General features: G+C 47.0%; 4 protein-coding genes across 4 annotated transcripts; 3 read left to right on the top strand and 1 right to left on the bottom strand.

The window, feature by feature from the left end:
* The first annotated feature begins 1,909 nt into the window (after positions 1–1,909).
* Positions 1,910–3,609, top strand: BDW43DRAFT_200485 (Zn(II)2Cys6 transcription factor domain-containing protein). Its single transcript, XM_032039132.1, has 2 exons — positions 1,910–2,666; positions 2,715–3,609. Exons 1-2 carry the CDS (start codon positions 1,941–1,943, stop codon positions 3,261–3,263), a joined length of 1,275 nt encoding a protein of 424 aa, XP_031903945.1. The 5' UTR covers positions 1,910–1,940; the 3' UTR covers positions 3,264–3,609.
* On the top strand, positions 3,427–4,224 carry BDW43DRAFT_297512 (class I SAM-dependent methyltransferase; the record flags this gene model as incomplete). Its single annotated transcript, XM_032044398.1, has 1 exon — positions 3,427–4,224. One exon carries the CDS (start codon positions 3,427–3,429, stop codon positions 4,222–4,224), a length of 798 nt encoding a protein of 265 aa, XP_031903944.1.
* Positions 4,225–4,745: 521 nt separating this feature from the next.
* On the bottom strand, positions 4,746–7,717 carry BDW43DRAFT_307392 (uncharacterized protein; the record flags this gene model as incomplete). Its single annotated transcript, XM_032046239.1, has 3 exons — positions 4,746–5,391; positions 5,465–5,686; positions 7,278–7,717. 3 exons carry the CDS (start codon positions 7,715–7,717, stop codon positions 4,746–4,748), a joined length of 1,308 nt encoding a protein of 435 aa, XP_031903943.1.
* Positions 7,718–10,641: 2,924 nt separating this feature from the next.
* Positions 10,642–12,185, top strand: BDW43DRAFT_200450 (WW domain protein). The gene is made up of 3 exons (XM_032039131.1): positions 10,642–10,748; positions 10,823–11,658; positions 11,777–12,185. Exons 2-3 carry the CDS (start codon positions 10,974–10,976, stop codon positions 11,899–11,901), a joined length of 810 nt encoding a protein of 269 aa, XP_031903942.1. The 5' UTR covers positions 10,642–10,748; positions 10,823–10,973; the 3' UTR covers positions 11,902–12,185.
* Positions 12,186–19,265: the final 7,080 nt, after the last annotated feature.

Here is a 19,265-nt window from a genome sequence, read left to right as displayed (position 1 = left end):
GGGCTAGAACACAGAATCTATAGCAGAATACACAATCACAAATGCAACATGAACTTAGAGAAGGTTTGATTCTTTACTAGTATCCTTATACTCTAATATATCTAACAGGATAAATCAGAGCTCTCTGAGTCACAGGAATTGTCACAGCCCGATGCTGGGGCAATTGACACCAGATCAATTGATTCAGATTATCGTCCTTTAAAATTAACTAATAATGTAAGTTCAATGCGGAACTAATTTTATACCTTCTAATATCTGCCAGGCTAAACGCAAGGCCCCCAATAATATTACTCAAACCAAGAGAAGGACAATACATAGTTTATCCTCAGCTTCTCAGCCCGTGCGTACAATAACACAGGCCAGGAGAGACAGTATACGCACTCTGACAAGAACGCCAATACAAACTGATAAAGCCATGCCACGAGCACCACTACCCAGCAACGCTGTCCCCATTTCTCCACCGCAGCCGAATATGACAGCAACAGCGACACCATCGGGTGGCAATACCGTCCCCAAGCCTCCATCGCAACCAAATATGAGAGTACCACAAGGACTACGAGGCAGCAGCGCTATCTCCAATCCTCCACCATTACGTTTGAGGAACACTGAGCTCTATTCTCCTGAAATAATTGATCCAACACCTCTGCACTCTCAATCCTCTTCCTCATATATCCAACCTTCCTCGCCACTACCTATGGCCTATGAAACGTCAAACAATCTTTTCAATTATGGGAGTATGTACTCAACAGAAGGGCAGTCCACAGAAGGGTATAAAAGCCGAAATAAAAAGGATGCTTTACAAGACCTTTTAAAATACTCCCGTCAGTAATTTATCTGCGGGCTATCAAACTCACGGGTCCATCAACCTATACAAGCTACCTTTGAAGGTATAAAGTTGAGTGATCCAATGTACAAAGAATACCAGCCATGCGTGTCGACATACTACAAGACATGGAAGCATAGGTCACTGGAGTACGCGACTTTATTCATGAGAAAGTGGATACAACTTCCGGGGAACGAGGAATATGCGGAGTGTTTCCAGGCAAAGGATTTAATAGAGCTCCTTAGAAAACAGTACAAGCCTTCCTGGGCTATGGATATATGATGGGCTGGTAGCTCGGCGTGGTCTAAAATTCTGCCCCGAGATTCACCGCCCTTTTTAAACCACGCTGAGCCTATGCCAAGAAAAGGCTCATCGTGGTCTAAGTGATTAGTCAGTGTTCTTAGACCATGATGAGACTCTTAGAAGATTTTTAGACCACGCTGAGTATATATACTAGGGCTTCATCACTATAATAGACAAGGCATAGCCCTAATAGAATTCCTGAAGAAGGGGAGTTTGAAGAGAGAAGAAGAAAGAGAAGAAGAAAGATTAGATTTATTAGCTAAAAAATAAGTATAAACACGGCCAATATTTTAATTACTTAATTAGAATAGTGAATTATTTATAATGTGTTATAAATTCTGCTTGTGTTATTAATATAATTAGCAAATATGGTTATATATATTAATGATACAGTGAATGATATCTCGCAGGTTTATATTTTGGGCATATGCTCAGTATATGCCCTGACTGAGGGACTGGCGCTAAGCCAAAAAGGTCAGCGTAGTCAAGCTTTAGTGAAGGGGTTCAACATGGTCTAAAATTTGGTTACATTTTAGTTTTAAACCACGCTGAGCATATGCCAAGAAAAGGCTCATCGTGGTCTAAAAAGGCGGTGGTGGAGGTGGCAGAATTCTAGACCACGCCGAGGTTTTTTTAGACCACGCTGAGCTGGCACCCGGCACTAAGCCCTACACGCGCTTGAACTGACGATTACAAATAAGGTTGACCTACCAGGTCTGCATACCCATCCGTAGTCCATCAATTAATGCATCGGAATTCCGAACTTGACGAAGACAGCATCACACACGAAACCGTACCAACTATATCGTGAACCATGCCCACATCAGACAGCCACCGATCCAAGCAGCGTCCCCCACGAAAAAAAGCTTGTAACAGCTGTACAAAGTCCAAAGTTCGGTGCAGTCTCGAAAAGCCCACTTGTTCGCGGTGCCGGTCAACTGGCCGAGTCTGCGAATATCCAGCCTCGGCGTTGCCACGGGATTCGCCTCCAGGTGAAGCGGGAGTTTCGGAAGATCCTGATCCTTCATACCCCGGGTCGGCGATATATGCATCACCTCGCTTTGATCCAGCACCTACTATGCCAATACCCTTGCCGTATGCTACCACTCCCTCGAGCACAGCCTGGAGCCCGGCCAGTCAAGTGCATGTGCGAAGACATGTCCCCAGTTGTTGGAGAGATGGAGATGAGTTTGACTTTCACACGGTAGATCTGGTTCCAAGCGCAAACGCAGAAGATATCCGGGATCGCTGGTTGAGACCATATATCCTGCCGCCGCTGGGACAGGATGAAGTACCCAAGGTTTATCACCCTTTCACGTTGCAGTACATCTCACGGATATTGAGTACTTATCCCCGGCGCATGCTCAAAGACAAGGATGTCCCTCCCATTATTCACCGCTCACAGATAGACGGGAAAGAGATGCCTCGGGCGCTCGCGAACTGCTACAGTCTCGTCCGGATGTGGGAACAGGCCGCACCTGGAAGTGAGATGATGGTGGTAGATACGTTGGAAAAGGAAATGGAGAGATTGGCCGATGAGGTACGTTGTTACCTAAAACATTCCTATTGTATGAACTAATGGATTCAGCATCTTGAACATGATTACGAATTACTCTCCTCCTTCCAAGCCTACTTGATATACACAATTATGTTGTACTTCTCCCCTCGTGGATCCTCCCTCATCAACGATAAGATTATGATAACCCTTATGGAACTGGCTTTCCGGACCGCTCGGAACGGGCTCTTTTGCGCTGCTGAAGTGTCCCACACGCGACCAACCTGGGAATCCTGGATTGTGGTTGCCGCGAAACGTCGCGCCATTTTCACAATGTACATATTTAGCGGCGTCTACAACGCAGATCGACTACTGCCGAATTTCATCGCAGACGAGATGAGAGGAGTCTTTGCACCGGGCAACAAATCATTATGGGAGGCTCAGGATCGGGAAACCTGGAACAAGGAATACGACAGATATCTCCTAAGGTGGGAAGACGGGATGTTGGAGATTTCGGAGCTATGGAGATCAGAAGAAACGGGCTCAACCCAGCGACGGGAACGAATTGAGCGCTGGGTCCAGTCAACAGACGAATTTGGAATGATGCTATTCGGAGTCTGCGCCCATATCCATGGTTGTTGATTTTTATTTACGTCACATTCGGGATTCCGTCTCGGTACTCCGACCCTTCTCCACCCCCGTCTTGGCAAACTGGTTCTATATAAATACTCTCCAAAGACGTCAACTTTCGTTTCTTCGCATTTCCACATTCAACAAACTTATAGATTCTTATACATCTTCGAAAATGACGGTCTACACTACTGATCACTCTGCGTCTGTTCTTCAGACCCATAACTGGCGCACGGCATGCAATTCCGCCGCCTATCTCCTCCCATACATAATCCCAACCTCGAAGATCCTCGACATTGGCTGTGGCCCCGGTTCAATTACTCTCGACTTCGCGCGCCGCGCACACCAAGGCCATGTTACTGGTATTGAATATGTATCTGACCCGCTAGACCAAGCCCGCGGGCTGGCAGCGTCTCAGGGGGTAACGAACATTGAATTCCGTGTGGGGGACATCCACTCTCTCGAGTTCCCCGATAAAACCTTCGATATAGTTCATGTACATCAGGTGTTACAGCATATTGCGGACCCAGTCAAGGCATTACGGGAGATGCGTCGTGTCACGAAACCCGGCGGTATTGTCGCTGCAAGAGAATCAGCCGCCATGACTTGGTATCCTGAAAACAAGGGCATCGAGGCATGGCTTGATATTACTACGCGGATGGCGAAGGCTATGGGTGGCAATCCTCATCCAGGACGATCGATTCATGTGTGGGCCGAGGAGGCGGGGTTTGAGCGCTCAAAAGTTCAGAAGAGCACTGGTTCGTGGTGCTTTAGTACCCCCGAGGAGAGACAATATTGGGGTGGGTCGATGGGCGAAAGAGCGAGGTCATCGGGGTTTGCGAAGACAGCGGTCGAGAAAGGGTTCGCAACGAAGGAGGAGCTGGATAGGATCTCCAATGGGTGGAAGGAGTTTGTGGATGGGGAGCATGGATGGTTTGGCTTGTTGCATGGTGAGATTCTGTGTCGGAAGTAGAGAGTGTCATTTGGATCTTGATTCGCTTAATGGTCTTGTGTGTATCGTTCAACTATCTAATCTTGCAGAATTTCTTCAAGGGTAATAGTTACGAACATTTATAATCGCAAATGCAACATTTATCTCAATCGACATTACTAGGCATACAGTTTCAATGTACATTAAGCGTTCTCTCAGCTCTACTAGTTGTAGGGATCTATTGGAGCAGCTAGCTCCTAAGACACCGTTATGTCTACTGGTTCTGCAATAGGAGACATATGAGATAGGATATAAATTTTATTATAGTAAAGTGGAACAGTATAATAAACAGAGCCCCCAGAAATCACGTAATACTCGTTAGTGTAGATGTGGAGGCAGAAGTATGATTCCACTGCACATTACAGAGAGGGTGAAATTATATACTATAGGTATACTACTAATCTTTCCAGAGACTGTAGACATTCCTATTTGGAATCTTAGCACCCCTACGCAGGATTTTGAGGCAGGCCCATAAACCAATGCACACTGCGTTCGAGGCCATCCTACACCCCAACCGCAGGACAGTACCCCAGTACCCGCTTGGCCTTACTGATATCAAGCGTACGGATGAGGGTACTAAAGCGGATACCCTCACGAGTCATATCAGCCGTCCTAGTACGACCAGAGGTAGCCCAGACCACCCACTCTCCCAAAAATCCTATGACCAGTCCGACCCATTTCGGAATAACCACAATATCCTCCGGCCGGATAGGGTTCCTAGTTAAGGCTGATACGGCACTCTGAAAATCCCAAAAAAGCCAGGGATCATCATTCGAGATATTGAAAACCTCGCCATCCACCCAAACGGACAGGTCAGTATGCCGTAGCCTTCCCCACGCATTAAGCAACGCATGTGCCGCCAGCAAATACGCATCGGCCAGATTACCAACGTACATGAAGTCGTACGGGTTCTGGCCATTCCCCATCTGGAACCGCAAGCGACCCCGTCGCGCAGCGGCAACCATCCTGCCCAGGGCGCTGACATCGTGCTCACCGAACGTGAGACAGGGACGCAGTGCACAGGTTAGGATAGCGTGGTCATCGCAACCACCGTTGCGATTCGCGGCTTGGATGGCTTCCTCTGCGTCTGCCTTGGCGAGGCAGTATACGCGCGTTTCTGTTTTGGGGGTCGGAGAAATGGCATCTCTTCTGCGCCATTGAGGAGATCAGTGTGGTTGTCACTTATGACTCCCGAAGTCGAGGTATTGATCAGGGCTTTTACGGTTCCGATTTGGCGGAGGAGTTGAGAAGGTGTTGTGTTCCGTTGACGATGATCCGTGTGTAGGCTGACTCGGGGACGTCGGAAAACTCGGGGGATGTTGTGTGGAAGATTGTTACTGGGCGTGCGATTTGCATTGCCCGTTCTACGTCTGCTGCGGAGGATAGATCGGCGCGGTGGTAATGGACATTAGGGTTTGGGTGGCGGTTCCGGTCGAGGTTGATTCTAGAGAGTGTATTGCGCAGTCTGGTTCTGTGGCTAGGATTTTGTCGATTATATGATAGGCAATGAACCCGTTGCCTCCGGTTAGTAGCACGGCACCTAGAATGGGAGTTGGGACTGGATACTGCTCAGTCATGGAAGGAAATGTCGAAAGGAGAGAGAACGTAACAGATTCGGTGGTACTTTGGGCCTAGGGAATAGTCTGAAAGAGCGAGGTCAAGAAGTAATAAAACGGAAGAGAAATAGAGAATTAGGTGGCAGTTAATGTTTGAGCCAACTTCTTAGGAACATACCTTTTTACTTATATTACTTCATGTGTATACATATTAGCTGTCATAACTTGAGGAGCGGTTTCGTGTTTGGCCCCAAGAACATGCTCCTGTTAATCAAAACTCACTTCTAGGCAACGATAGACCGATGCGGCAGTAAACCGGCGCCCCTAGTGAGTGGAGCAGGCCATCAACTAGATTTGACGACAGTTACTGGAGCAGCTTCAGAGCTTAAATCTACTTGAAGGAGCGCATCCATGCGAAGGATTCAGGATATGCGCTGGCGCAGGCGACAATGTTGGGATGGCCCTCTCAACCGCCTTGGGATCAGTATCCCTACTACTGGCTTCCTAAATAGGAGAATAAGGAACTTGGAGTTACATCCTATGTCGAGAATGTTTTAATGAATGTGTTGACATTATATTTCATTATATTCCTACTAGACTGACACAGGATATTCCGATGTAATTTCTGGTTGGCGAATTCTTCAAACAGTCTAGGCTAGCCCGCGGAGATACGTCATCCTATATTGTTGTGATCGCAGGGGAAGAAAGGCAGAATAAGTCTATATCAGCTACACTCACGTAGCCTACTGAGGACCAGATCGTGACTGTTGCCAACTTCCATTGCTCTTTCCAAAGCTTCAATTTCCAATCACCTCGGTGTGCTCAGCATATGAGTGTGTATCACTCATTGTGAAGTTTACCCAGGACTTGGAAGAGCCACTTTTGACAGGAACTACTGCCAACCTCGATGTCTTCGTAAACCCACTCATTTCCGCGGTCGCTGTTGATGATATGGAAGATCCCTCCGTCCTCTGGCCCTTGAGAAAAGCCACAGTGACATCGCCACAGCTGTCCAATTTGAATCATAACCATAATCATGATGTACACTATGGACTAGGCCGTAATTCCAGGGTTCATATGTATACACTAGGAGCCCTCTGACTAGGGTAGTAATACTAGGGTCCACACAGAAATTAGTAGACCGGAAAAGTTTAAAGAAGGCCTCTTTCAAATATTGGCATCACATCCATGGACGTATTATGCTTTGTGTCGGATCTTTGCTATGTAACGCTACAGCAAATAAGAAGCTCCAACGCACCACCGATCGAGCGAATGGTAGATACATGCTTGTTTTTGGCGCAATTGGCCCCTCAGACAGGAGGAAATAGGGGGGCGTACAACTGCACTACCTCGTTGGTAGTGACATCTGGCCCTAGCACCCAGTCCGGATACATCAGGAATTGGTTTGTTGATCCCATCCCTTCCGCAATATCGATGTTGTGTTCGGCCTTCTGGCCCTTCATTTTCTTCTCTGCTCACCCTAAATCATCTTGCTCTTCTAAATGCTGCTTGTTGGCTAGTTTAGCGTCCAGTTTATATATGTCGCGAAGACGGGCATCTACAGGGCTCTGGAATTCGTCACCAAAGTAAAGATCTCGCAATCGTTCAAGGTCACTCCGGATCTTAGGGTCCACAACGTACAACCGTGGGCTGCCGAGCGCCGCAATAGCCCGTCTGATCGAAGCCATCGGATTGCCGGGCCACTCTTTGGGAGTGGCAAACGACCGTACCAAATCGGGAAAAATGCCATCATGGAGAAAGTCCTTCAGGAATACGCACCTATATAGGCCACCGACAACACCTGGCCAAACCATGCCACTCTCCTGCTGGTGTGTTCGGTATTCAACAGCCGTGGGGACCTGTCGCTTGATCGGGTGGCCAGTTTCTGCTGCGATCCGCCTCCGTCCACGATCCTCCATTTCAAAATCAATGAAGAACTTCAGGTCGGCGGGGAAGAAGACGTATCCAGGGCCGATGGACAGACCAAACTATCCATGGCAGGATGCACAAAGAGGTATAGCGTTCGAGGCGGACTTGGACGAGAAGGTAAACAGACCGGCCTGCACCCATTGGTCTGTCTACATAGACTTGTCAGCTCATTTTTACAACAGACAGAAGTAAACTCTACCTGCGTGTTTTCCTGAGAAAACACATGACAGATCTGCGGCCGTTTCGTGTTGCAAGCCCAACAATTGCAACCGGCGAGTCGCTTTGTTTCCAGCTTGGTCGGTTCTGAGAATGCGCTTAGATTCGAAGACGCTACCGACATCATATGGACTCGCGTAGAGGACGATGAGCGAATCTGCGAAGAAGATGACGAGGAGCAAGGCTATGACGGAGGAGGCATTCGTTTCCGGTCTGTGGTCGCCATGGCGTCAGGGGTGATGATTTATGGGACCGTAATTTGAGGCCCACTCCACTCACAAGGTCACGACGAAACCTGATGCCCTACTATGGGTTGCTCCTCCCTCATGACGAGCTGTTCTAGTTAGGAAAGGCACAGGCTAGAGAGGAGGCGCGAAGCCAGGGTCAAGCTGGTACCGGATGAATCCACGGTTCATCTTTCTGTCACCCGATGTCACGTATGACAAACCAGCCGTGGGATTGGGATCGATATGACCAGTGTGTAGACAAGTGCAGAGATTGAAAAAGCATGATAGCTAGAGCGAGTCTCCTGTCTCAGTGGAAGGAGGGAGAAAACGTCGTGGGGCTGTTCCTTTCCTAGAGGGGCCTGGCCGCATACAATAACGTAGTCGAACACCGAGCTGGGCAGCCGACGGCACGATTCAACCACCTCCATAATTCTATCCGATTTATCAACAGCAACATCATGGCTGATATATCAAAAGAAGCACGTATGCAGCTGGCTCATGAAGCTTATAAAAAGGGTCAATTTCCATCAATTCGGAAGGCTGCAGCCGTATTTGATATTCCTCCGAGCACTTTAATGACACGTATTAATGGGATAGTATCTCGAAAGAATATAACTGTCAACTGCCGCAAATTGACAAATATTAAAGAATCTACACTTTCTATACAGATTCTTGATATGTATCAATGTGGCTTACTTTCTGGAGTCTTACATGTACGATATGTGGCACAGCTATTATTATCTGCCCGAATCTCTTCTCTAATAGCTTATTTGGTGAGCGTTGGGTGCAGCGCTTTGTTAGCCGCCATAAAGAACTCAAGTTAAAATATAGTCGAAAACATGACTATAAGCGTGTAAAATGTGAAGGTCCAGGGTTTATTTAAGACTGGTATACAAGATTTCTTGATACAATTTAAAAGTACGGTATCTGTAATCAGTATATCTATAATATGGGTAAGACTGGCCTTTAGATAGGTGTATATCTACAGTTAAAGTAATCTGTGGATCAGAGGCTAGAAAGAGCTAGGCTAAAACTATTCAGCCTGGAAATTGTAAATGGGTTACTATAATTATTGCAGTAAATGTCTCTGGATGGGTTTTATCACTATAGTGTTACGCCTGGGTATTCGGGCTGGAGCTCTGCTGACCAGTTAGCTGCGCCTGCGTAGCGAGGGTCAAACCGGAATGTCAGAACCCCCTGAGATTCTGTAACAAGACGCTGTGGTGCCGTGAAGGTGACCTTAGTCCGAGGCGCGATTCGAGATTTGATAACTAATCTGTGAATAGCTCAAGTCCAAAAAGCCAGGTCTATCAAGTATATATACTCAATAGTTAGAAGAGTGCAAATAAGTTGATGCTGGTCTTGATACTAAAGGTAACTCTGTAGTAACAATTTGTATTAATCACGAAGAACTAAACTAAGTACATGAATAAGTGTCCTTATATATCCTGTATAGTATCTACCATTCCATCTACCATCCATATGGTAGGTCGGTAGTCCCGTGAGTGTCGGCTAGTCTCCTTCGGGTAGTCGCTAGAGCCTAGAAATTCCGGTACATAGGGGTACATACGTATCGCATTTTCTATCGTGCTTGCCATATCGGTACTAGTGCTCAGTGGGTCGAGGCAAACACCTTACCACGTACAGCAAGGCAAAAAAGGGGCAAAGAGAGGAACGTTTGATCCACACCCAAAGGAATCTTCCGGAACCGAGTGTGGCTGGGCGTACTGGCCCCAGCCACTGGCTGACTCACACGTGGCTAGTCTCCAGATTTTTTCTACTTTGTTGATGCCGAAGATGCCGGGGAAAAATCGGCTGACCTTTTACTGGTTTAAATTAAGGGGGACTTTTATAACATCGGAATACTACCTTGTTACCTTCTTTTTCCCTACATCAAATCAAAGGAGTTGTTTTATTCTCCAACGGCATGTGATATAGGGCATTCTGAAGTCATGCAGAGAGAAAAATACGCAGACAAAAGCAATGTATGAGAATGCCCCCTCATTATGCGCGATTTGTGGCTTTGCCCCAGGCCTCGCAGGATCATTGGCGGGGTCCGAAATGGTGATACGCCGGTGTGGCTGATGCCTCCCGAGCAGAGGCTCCGATTGGATGTTGGCATCATATCATTAGTGGCGCCAAGGGACCTCGACAGGCAGCTCTTTTTGGAGGAAAACGGAGGATAGTGGGGTTGATTCCCATGATCGAACATGTCATGCTGGTCTTCCCTAACGGTGTAACTGCGAAATCAATCAAGACGGCAGTTGGTCGTTTGGGATCTCAATGTGGCAAGTCGATCCTGAGGACGTCGGGATCCGGATGAATCCCTTGGCTTTTGGTCCTGTGCTTTACTTAGCGCTTCAATATGGGGAACGATCAGGGGTATGGATGGCGTCTGGTCATCCAATATGTATCTGCCTAAATTTTGCATTTCAAAGGACAGATCTGCAACACTACCAAACGCCAGACTATTGACACTTCCCCATTGCGACCAATAATGCTGTGGATACTCTAGTGTCAGGTATGTCGCTGTCAGCAAATGGTTTCCAATCCTCCGGCACCTGCGGAGGCTCCTGAGGTCTCATTGTGATTAACTTAGCATCGGAGACTCCATACAGGGGTGTGGTGACTGAGACCTAACCTAAGTAGTAGGCCTACTTCTTCCCCCTCCTCGCCAGATTGAGGGATATATTTAAAGGCTCCCAAACGGCATTCCCTCGTTCAATTCCTTCTATTCCTCTCACATATTTCCCTTTACCATCGCCTCACATTTCTCGTCCCCCACAACACCTATCTATCTACGATGTCGTACTACGGCGAGCAGCGCCCCCCGTATTACGGCGGCGGTGCCCCTCCTCAAGCCCCATATGGACAGCCTCAGTATGAGCGTCCTCCATATGACAACCGTCCGCCATACGAGCAGCGCCCTCCCTATGACCGCCCCCCATACGAGAGACCTCCGTACGAACAGCCTCCTCCCGACCAGCGCCCTCCGTATGACAGACCACCATCGGAACGCCCACCTTACGAGAGACCCCCATACGAGTCAGACCGTTCCTTCGATTCTCGCCCCCCCTACTCTGCACCACCTTCGGCCCGCCCTCCTCAGATACCCCCGCCGCCTCTTCCCGTCGGCTGGGTCCAGGAATGGGAGCCCAACGCCCGTCGTGCTTTCTGGGTCGAGGTCGCTACCGGTAACTCACAGTGGGAGCAGCCGTTTGGCGACGGCTCGCGTGATATGGGTCCCCCCGGCGGACCTCCCGCTATCATGAGCCCCCCTCCTTCAGGCCCCATCAGCCCTCCTCCCCCCGGCCCTTACTACGGCGCTCCCCCGCCTCAGGACGGAGGATATTACCCTCCTCCCCAGCAGGGTGATTACAAGAGCCCAGAAGAGAGAAAGAAGGAGGACCGGAAGAAGATGATGATGGGAGCTGCGGCTGGTTTGGCCCTTGGCGGTGTTGCCGGAGCTGTCCTCCAACACGAATTCGGTATGTATACATTCTACTTTTACCCCACCACGAGAATATATATTTATATATATATATATATATATATGAATACCATGGTTTGAATTAATTGTAAAACACAAACTAACGCAAAATGCAGGTGAATCTTCCGAGTCCGAAAAAGAGGAAGAGGAAGTTGAGCATAAGGTCGTGGAGCAGCACATTTACCACCATTACGATGAGGGCGAGCGTGAAGCCTACTCTCCCCCCGCGGATGACTGGTAGTGGGGTAACGGATGATGAGCTGGCATTTTTTTTCTTTCGTATTTCTAGAATGGGACTTTTGCATTAGTTCGGGTTCGTTTTAGCCACAATGGGTTCGGGTCTTGGTTTAAGGCCTGCAGTAAATTATTCCCAAAATTACACCCTTTAATCTGGATTGATTCCTTCATATCTCTCATTGAAAAGTGCTGTCAATCGTAACATCAACTGGTTGGGGAGCTCGTAGGGCTCGTGGTATGGAGAAGCCATCCCTATGTGTCGCTTTTTTGAGATGCCTTAATACTCAGAATACTATCTACGCACATTGTGACAATCACCTAAAGGAAATAGGCTTCAAAATGTAACATAATGGCTCGCTAGCAAGTATTGTCGGTCTTTCTTTCCAGCTGGCGTTGATGCTTACTGATACTTGAGAGGTGTCCTTTGAGCTCCAACGCCCACCTCGGACATACTAAACCCTAAAATACTACTTTAAACAAGCTGGAGAATTTACGCTGTAAGCGTCTATTTGGACCTTTGGTCTTTGCTAACATAGGTAAGGTTTTCTCATTTTCGATATGACTTATTGCACATGTCCTGCTTCCACAAGCTGTTAGTTGATTACTATAAGGATATCCCTGATTAAATTGAAGAGCTAACGAGTGCAGGAGCAAAAATAGAAAAACAATAACGCCCGACACGGACTTAAACAAGGGTAGAATTGAGCGATCGGGCAATCAGTGGGGCAAATTGACGAACTGCCTCCTCGGTAGGCACAGGTCCCAAGCTCCAGTATGCACGCACTTCTCGCTGAAGAATTGGACAGAATGTAGTTTCATTTTTGACTGTAGCTTACCCCCTGCTGAGGGCCTTGTTGCTTCTTCGGCGATCGATGTTCACTTGGCAAAAGATCGTCATTATGCTGTCGCTTCCTTCCACTATGTTTCTCTCCTCCATGTCCAGGTTCTGTTTGCGTCACCAGCTCGTTAAGCAAGTGTGGAGAATCTCCTCCCTCGTTAAAAAAAGTATAGATCACGCAGCTGCTCTAGCTTAATGCGTATCTGCTTGTCTAATAGGCGCGGACTCCCTAATAGAGGGAAACACCTCCGAAGGTAAGCCAAGGGTGCTCCGTGCCACTCCTTGGGCGTTGATAAATATTCAACAGGATCGTATGGCAGTCGGCCACTATAAAGATAAGATTTGAGAAAGGTAGGGCGATATTGAACCTCAATAGCGCCAGGGGCGATTACCCCGTTGACCACATGGTGTTGTTTGTATATCTCAGAGGTGGGGGACCACTCGCTTTAAGACATTGCCTCTCTTATCTAGTATTTTCCGGCGCTCGCGGTCCTTGAGTTCGAATTCAATGAAAAACCGAAGATCTGTAGGTATAAAAACAAACCTTGGGTCCCAGGAGCTGTCGAACTGATGATGGCAGGTGGGACAGAGAGGAATTGCGTTCATATTTGAAGATAAAGGAAAGTCTAACAGACCAAATTATTGCCAGAGGTCAGTCTGTAAACTGTTATCATAACTTCAACGCCTAGTTAAATACATGATGCCTACCTGTTGATCCCCTTGAGCGATAACATGACGGATCTGAACGGGAGATGAACCACATACCCAGCACTCGTCTCCGTCTTTTTCCTTGACTCGTAATGTCGTAGTCTCTGAAAATGCACTTGACTTGAGTGATGATGCTCCCGATGATACGGCAGAGAATGATCTTGTAGAAGCGGATATAATGATGTTAGTGTGTTTGGCACTCGATGACCCACATCTATTCGCTGGTCCGGGAGACGGGGGAGGCGGTATTAAGCTTCGATCTCTCTCAGAGAGTCTGCCATATTGCACGTTAGTTCTCTAGTTATAATAGTATGGCAAAGCACTTCACAAACAGCCAAGAGTGTACAAGATGCCTTATTTAAGACCTCATTTGGAAGGACCGTGATGGAGGAAGAGGAAAGGATGACTTTACTGTCAAAACGAACTAGAAGGTATAGAAGCTTGTGGTAGAAGACCTCACCGTAGCAGATTTAGCCAGGGCGGACTAGCCCATTTGCCGCCTTTTAAACGAGAAGGCAGCAAATGGACGGAGCAAACGGCTGCAGTCGACGCTGTCTTTGGTCATCGATTTACCAACCCTTCTGCCACTCAATCGGACGCCTACATCCCTGCAGCACCGACCAGGACGAACCCAACGACTATACTCAGTCGCCTGCCTAGGCTCACTGTTTCTGCCTTTTATCCACTGTGCTCCTGTTTCACAAGGGATCTGAAAATGGCTCCCTCTCGAGGCTCCCAGAGCAAATAATGGCTTGCCATCAGATTGCTAAAGTTCTCCCTTCCAACATTGCCCATCCGACCCACTACTCTGCATATATAATAGCCCTGCTTGAGACCTGGATTTGCCAAGTCAAGCCGGGGCCTTAATTAAGGTGATGTGAAACCGTCTCAAAAATTATACACTAGCGTCTCTCTGTTCTTTGCTAATACCTGCGTCTTACCGCTCGCCGAACCCGAAAGGCGGACTACTAGTCATTCAATGACAGTGACGACTCCGGTAGAGAAAATACTGAAGACAGTCGATACGATACTGATGTAACCGAGCTTAGGGATGGGGAAGATCAACAGCAGGACCCTGCCGATGCGGCCATGCTTTTTGTAGATAATGAATACCCACCGGAGTACTACATGTAGCAACTAAAGAACTTTGAGGACACGATCTTCACTCAGGAAGATTATAGCAAAGGCACTACTGCCCTCCCTGACCGTTAGGAGAAAAATAATCCCAGTAAGTTATGTAATCTAATCCTCTTTCACTCTCCTCCCTAGTGTATAACTTTTCTTACTTTGAAGCTACATAGGTTTTGCACTTTTCTTCAAGAAGATCCTTCAGAAGAATTTGCGCATCTGTCAGTTCCGATCATGTATACTGTGTAAGGTGCTCGATGAGTTGTCTCATTTGAACGGGGCCTTGAACGTCGATCCCCAAAGTATTCCAATATCTTCCAAAGGCAAGATCTCATCGTTTAAATTGATACGTGAAGAGACCCATCTGTTTCACGGTGCAACTTTCTCACGAGACTGGACAGCATCTTGGGAGTATTGGATTGAACGCCAACCTAACCAACCTCGCAGACTAAACCTCTCTATGCCTTGGCTAATGTAATGATGTTTCTCATGCAGATATATGTGAAACCTAATTGGGTTATTGGGATAGAAAATACGTAAGTATAGCACCCCCTGATTACCAAGCACTATTGCTCTGGAGAGACATTGATCGGGCTTGCCCGTCTCTGCCTCATCACTACACGCGCTTTTATAATCAAAGTATGGTTACAGCAAGAAAACAAATGATGATAGGACGGAAACTAAGGGATTGCTATATAAATTTGTTTGTAGTTGACCTAGACTATATCGTTATGATGAGCATATCGAGTTAGAATATAGCACAGCGTACAGTACTACAATATCTAGAGAAAGCGCAGGGCAAGGCGTTAATTTACCAATAAACAGGGCCTACCAGGACACTATTAGTAATTTGGTGAACGACGTCCATTCGCTTCCTTTGTTTTCCTATATTAGTCTGTCTATTTTATTTTATTAATTTTACTAGCGTTTAGTATATTCAGGCTCAGTAGATAAGATGTCGACTCCTGGAGTACGACCCACCCAGCATAACGGCTAAGGTAAGGCACGCTGGAAGGGTATGAATACTACTATGGCTGCAAGGAAAATAGCCCGTGCAATATTATAATCTTCTCCACATGCCTACTTTCACTGTTTAGCTCGTTGAAAATAGAGTCATCATATCATTAACATGTCTGCCAAGGAAAGGGGGTCTACCGGAATGATACTGTCTGCAGCACAGAGTTGATTTATCGTTATCCCTTGCTTCTAAGATGTCCTATACGATTCCGTTCGCTGTCGATGCATTTCGCTGATATCCAAATGTTCCCTTGCCGTCTTAAAACGACGATAGCTTTTTTCTTCTCTTCTAATTTTGACAAATAGCCCGAGAATGGCAGTCACCCCAAATTGGTTTCGAAAAGCCCTTTCCTCGGGAGCATGTCTTTTATTGTTCTCTATTTTGAAGGCTTTATTCTGGCTTCATGATATTCGTCCGACATTGTTCTGTACGATTTGTCGATGGAAGCATTGTTTGGTGTCAGACTGGGGCTACAGTACGAGGTCAGAAAATATGCGCAATAAAAGGTGCCCAAGCATCTTAGTGCTATACTGCCATCTACTGCGGATAGAAGAGATGTTTCTCAGCCAAAGCTGGATTTGCTGGTCCAAAATGCTGCAAGATTATGTCTGTGGTGTTGCTTAGCTGGGATTACGGACCTAAGCATATACGAAGAATCAGGTATGCTTTTTTTCCTCGGACATATCTAGTATTCTGAGGGTTTACATATACTATGAGAATTATTGCGCGACATCCCAAGAAACAACAAGGCGTTTGATAGGCTTTGGAGAATCCATTGTCACACGTTAGCACCAACCATTGCAACTAAGACTTCGATGTGTGCAGAACACCCAGAGCCGGAGGATAGTAAACTGCACCTGCGTGTTCTCCAACGCAGTGACGGTCGGGAGGCGCTGGCCGAGATGATAATGCAACTGGAAAAAGACAGAGTGCACCAAGGCAAAGGTGTCACTCGTGAGAAAATTGCAACTTACCTAACCAGGCATGTTTGTGTCAGTCCAGACCTCCTTTTCCTTTGTGGTCCTGAGGCAGTTCTGCACGGATACCCCCCGTGGCAGCTACAACAGCCTGAGATCTTGTGAGTAATCGCCCCTTCATAACAAGCGATACTAACTAGAAGAATAGCCATGTACCGTCAGATGGGCCCTTGGATATTAGTTTATTCATGGCAGGCCTTCAGGCATATTCAAATGCTGAATTCAGAAGGGAAAAGTAACTGGCGTATAATTCGGGGATGGCCGGTCATTCTTGATCTATATCAATCGTACTCAAAAAGACAGAGTCTTCAAATGAATGGAAGCCTTGATAGTAGAAAATCAACCCTTAAAGATTATCGAATCTATCGTTTTCTAATTGTTGGATACAGTTTTATTACCATATCTTCTACATATATCTACATCCCGTCCCTAGGGTGGCACCAAGCACAAGTTCATAGTACAGCACCATCCCACACTCCATGAAACGCTAACGTCGTAAATTTGATCCAGTCAGTATATTTAACCATCGTAGGCAAATCAAACCAGCGAAGATATGCGAGCCGCTGGCAAACCCCAATTTATCTCAGCCGAGCTAATGCACTAATAACCGAGAGGCATGATCGGGGTCCCAGCCACCACGGTAGACTGCTCGCTTGAATCTGATCGGTTGGAATAATCCACTTCCGTAACTGATACAACTACGCTTTGTTGCACTCTCTGCTCCTGTGGACCGGAAATTTGGCCCTCACTGCTCCCTAACGTGGAAAGGGCCCTCGATACTCTACTATGACTCGGAATGCTTCGTTTAAAGTGTGCATAACTCTAAGAGTTGATTTGCAAGTTGGAAGATGTCCTATTATAAGGTCGAGATGGCTTGAGTACGAATGTCCCTTGCCCGCCATTTCTGAGCCCGACTTCTACGAGTCAGGCGAACAACTCCGGACCACACCCTATGTCACTGAATGCATAACACCTTGTACAGAACGATACCCCAGTATCACCACAGATAGACAGGTCTTAATTATTCAATACAATTGACTTTGCAAGGCTACCGGTGAACTCTGCGACACGAGAGCACTTTCCTAGTCCAACTATGCATATTTCAACTCTGGCCAAGTCAGTTGGATTTGTTGGCTTCGTTGCGGGCTTATAGCTATCGGAATTAGCGGAATTCGGTTCCCGTAGAGATCTGCCGCTGACTCTGGATTCTCGCAGTCTTGGAAAAAGAGGCCTGATTTCTTGATCGAATCATGATCGGTGCTTTAAGTATAGGCTGTAGAGCGTACGCGGGTCCGCGATAGGCCTAATTCTAGGACCTCGCATACTAATCTATTTTAAGTATGTTAGTGGCTAATCCTCTGGCGCTTAAGTGGGACTGTATCTTAGCTAATGACGTCTGGTGTCAAAGCTTCTGGTAGCTATACTATCACCTCTCTCCCGCCATATGCTCTTAACTCTACAGCAACAACAGCTTTTGTGACTCCAACATCAACGCCGATACTGGTTTGTACTGATATCCATATAGCAAAAAAAGGTCCAAAAAATTTCGATCCCGCTACACCCGGTCACTGTCTTCGGTTATGGATGAGAGTGCTTTCTTTTGTAACATTTGCGGAGGTCCTCCGGCATTCAGGAAGCTCATCACACGCGCATCTCTGCAGCATCTTGATGAAGAGGAACAATTTGAGAACTACGAGGCATATGAAGGTCATTGTGAATGTCAGGGAAATGAAAGAGTGCGCTTTCGAGATTGGAATTTCGTCGTACAGAACAAACTAACTATAAGGACCAGAGTGGACATTCGCCCTTTTGCCCCTCGATGTTGGGCTATGATGCGAGGAATATTTCTCTGAAGAATATTAAGGTGCTGTATCATTGTTCCTATCGTACTTAAAGACCGTCACTAACCTTCGGCGAATAAGTGGCTTGGTGATGTCCGTTTGGTATGTCGCAACATCCCAGACGCTAATCTTTTCACCGACAAAGATTCCGCGGACTTGCCTATGGTGACTCCTCTTGTATGTCTTTATTTTACATCCTGATCAACGGCGCCATTGTAGAGCTAATACGTCCTTAAACATAGGGAGAGCATCTTAAACCACAGTCTGGTCGCTTCTTCTATCCATGCATAGAAAACCCTAGAGACCCTGGCGGGAACATCTTAACATGCAATAAGGATGGGTTCTTGGTTCACGACACCTGTCTAAAAATTTTGAAGCTTGTCCATCAACATACGGTGTCAGCAGCACGGCCGCTTGATTTGCGCGACTTCGTCTCAGTCATGGAATCAGGCCTGAAGGACCGTAACAGTGACTCTTACGACTGGGGCTACGGTGATACCTTTGGTAGGAAGCAACGGTTCGATGCCGGTGATTGGGTTCCTTCGGAGTATTCTGAGGTCTGTCAAGCAGGCCGCTATCCATTCATTTCACCGACACAAGGCTAACACAATACAAAGTGGACCGTGATGGACCCCAGTGGGCCATTCGATCTAAAGCCATTGATCACCGAGGCATCAACCGAGTCCGACAATGGTTATTCATTTGCCTTCCACACCGATACAATTAATGCACATTTGTACTCGACAAACACAACTCAGAATAACCCTCTCTCATCGATTCCCCGCGAACTACAGTACCACATACTAGAGAGTCTTCCCACTGAGTCCGTACTGAACCTATTCCTGGCTAGCCCTGATC

This window comes from Aspergillus alliaceus, assembly GCF_009176365.1.
Source record: "Aspergillus alliaceus strain CBS 536.65 unplaced genomic scaffold BDW43scaffold_6, whole genome shotgun sequence".
NCBI lineage: Eukaryota > Fungi > Ascomycota > Eurotiomycetes > Eurotiales > Aspergillaceae > Aspergillus > Aspergillus alliaceus.
The sequence above is the reverse complement of the archived record's forward strand: the minus strand, read 5'-3'. Positions and strand labels throughout refer to the sequence as shown.

Coding starts and splice junctions, on each gene's coding strand:
- BDW43DRAFT_200485 (XM_032039132.1), top strand. CDS start 1,941: ATGCCCACATCAGACAGCCACCGATCCAAGCAGCGTCCCCCACGAAAA. Junction 2,667..2,714: donor TGGAGAGATTGGCCGATGAG/GTACGTTGTTAC, acceptor TAATGGATTCAG/CATCTTGAACATGATTACGA.
- BDW43DRAFT_200450 (XM_032039131.1), top strand. CDS start 10,974: ATGTCGTACTACGGCGAGCAGCGCCCCCCGTATTACGGCGGCGGTGCC. Junction 11,659..11,776: donor TGTCCTCCAACACGAATTCG/GTATGTATACAT, acceptor CGCAAAATGCAG/GTGAATCTTCCGAGTCCGAA.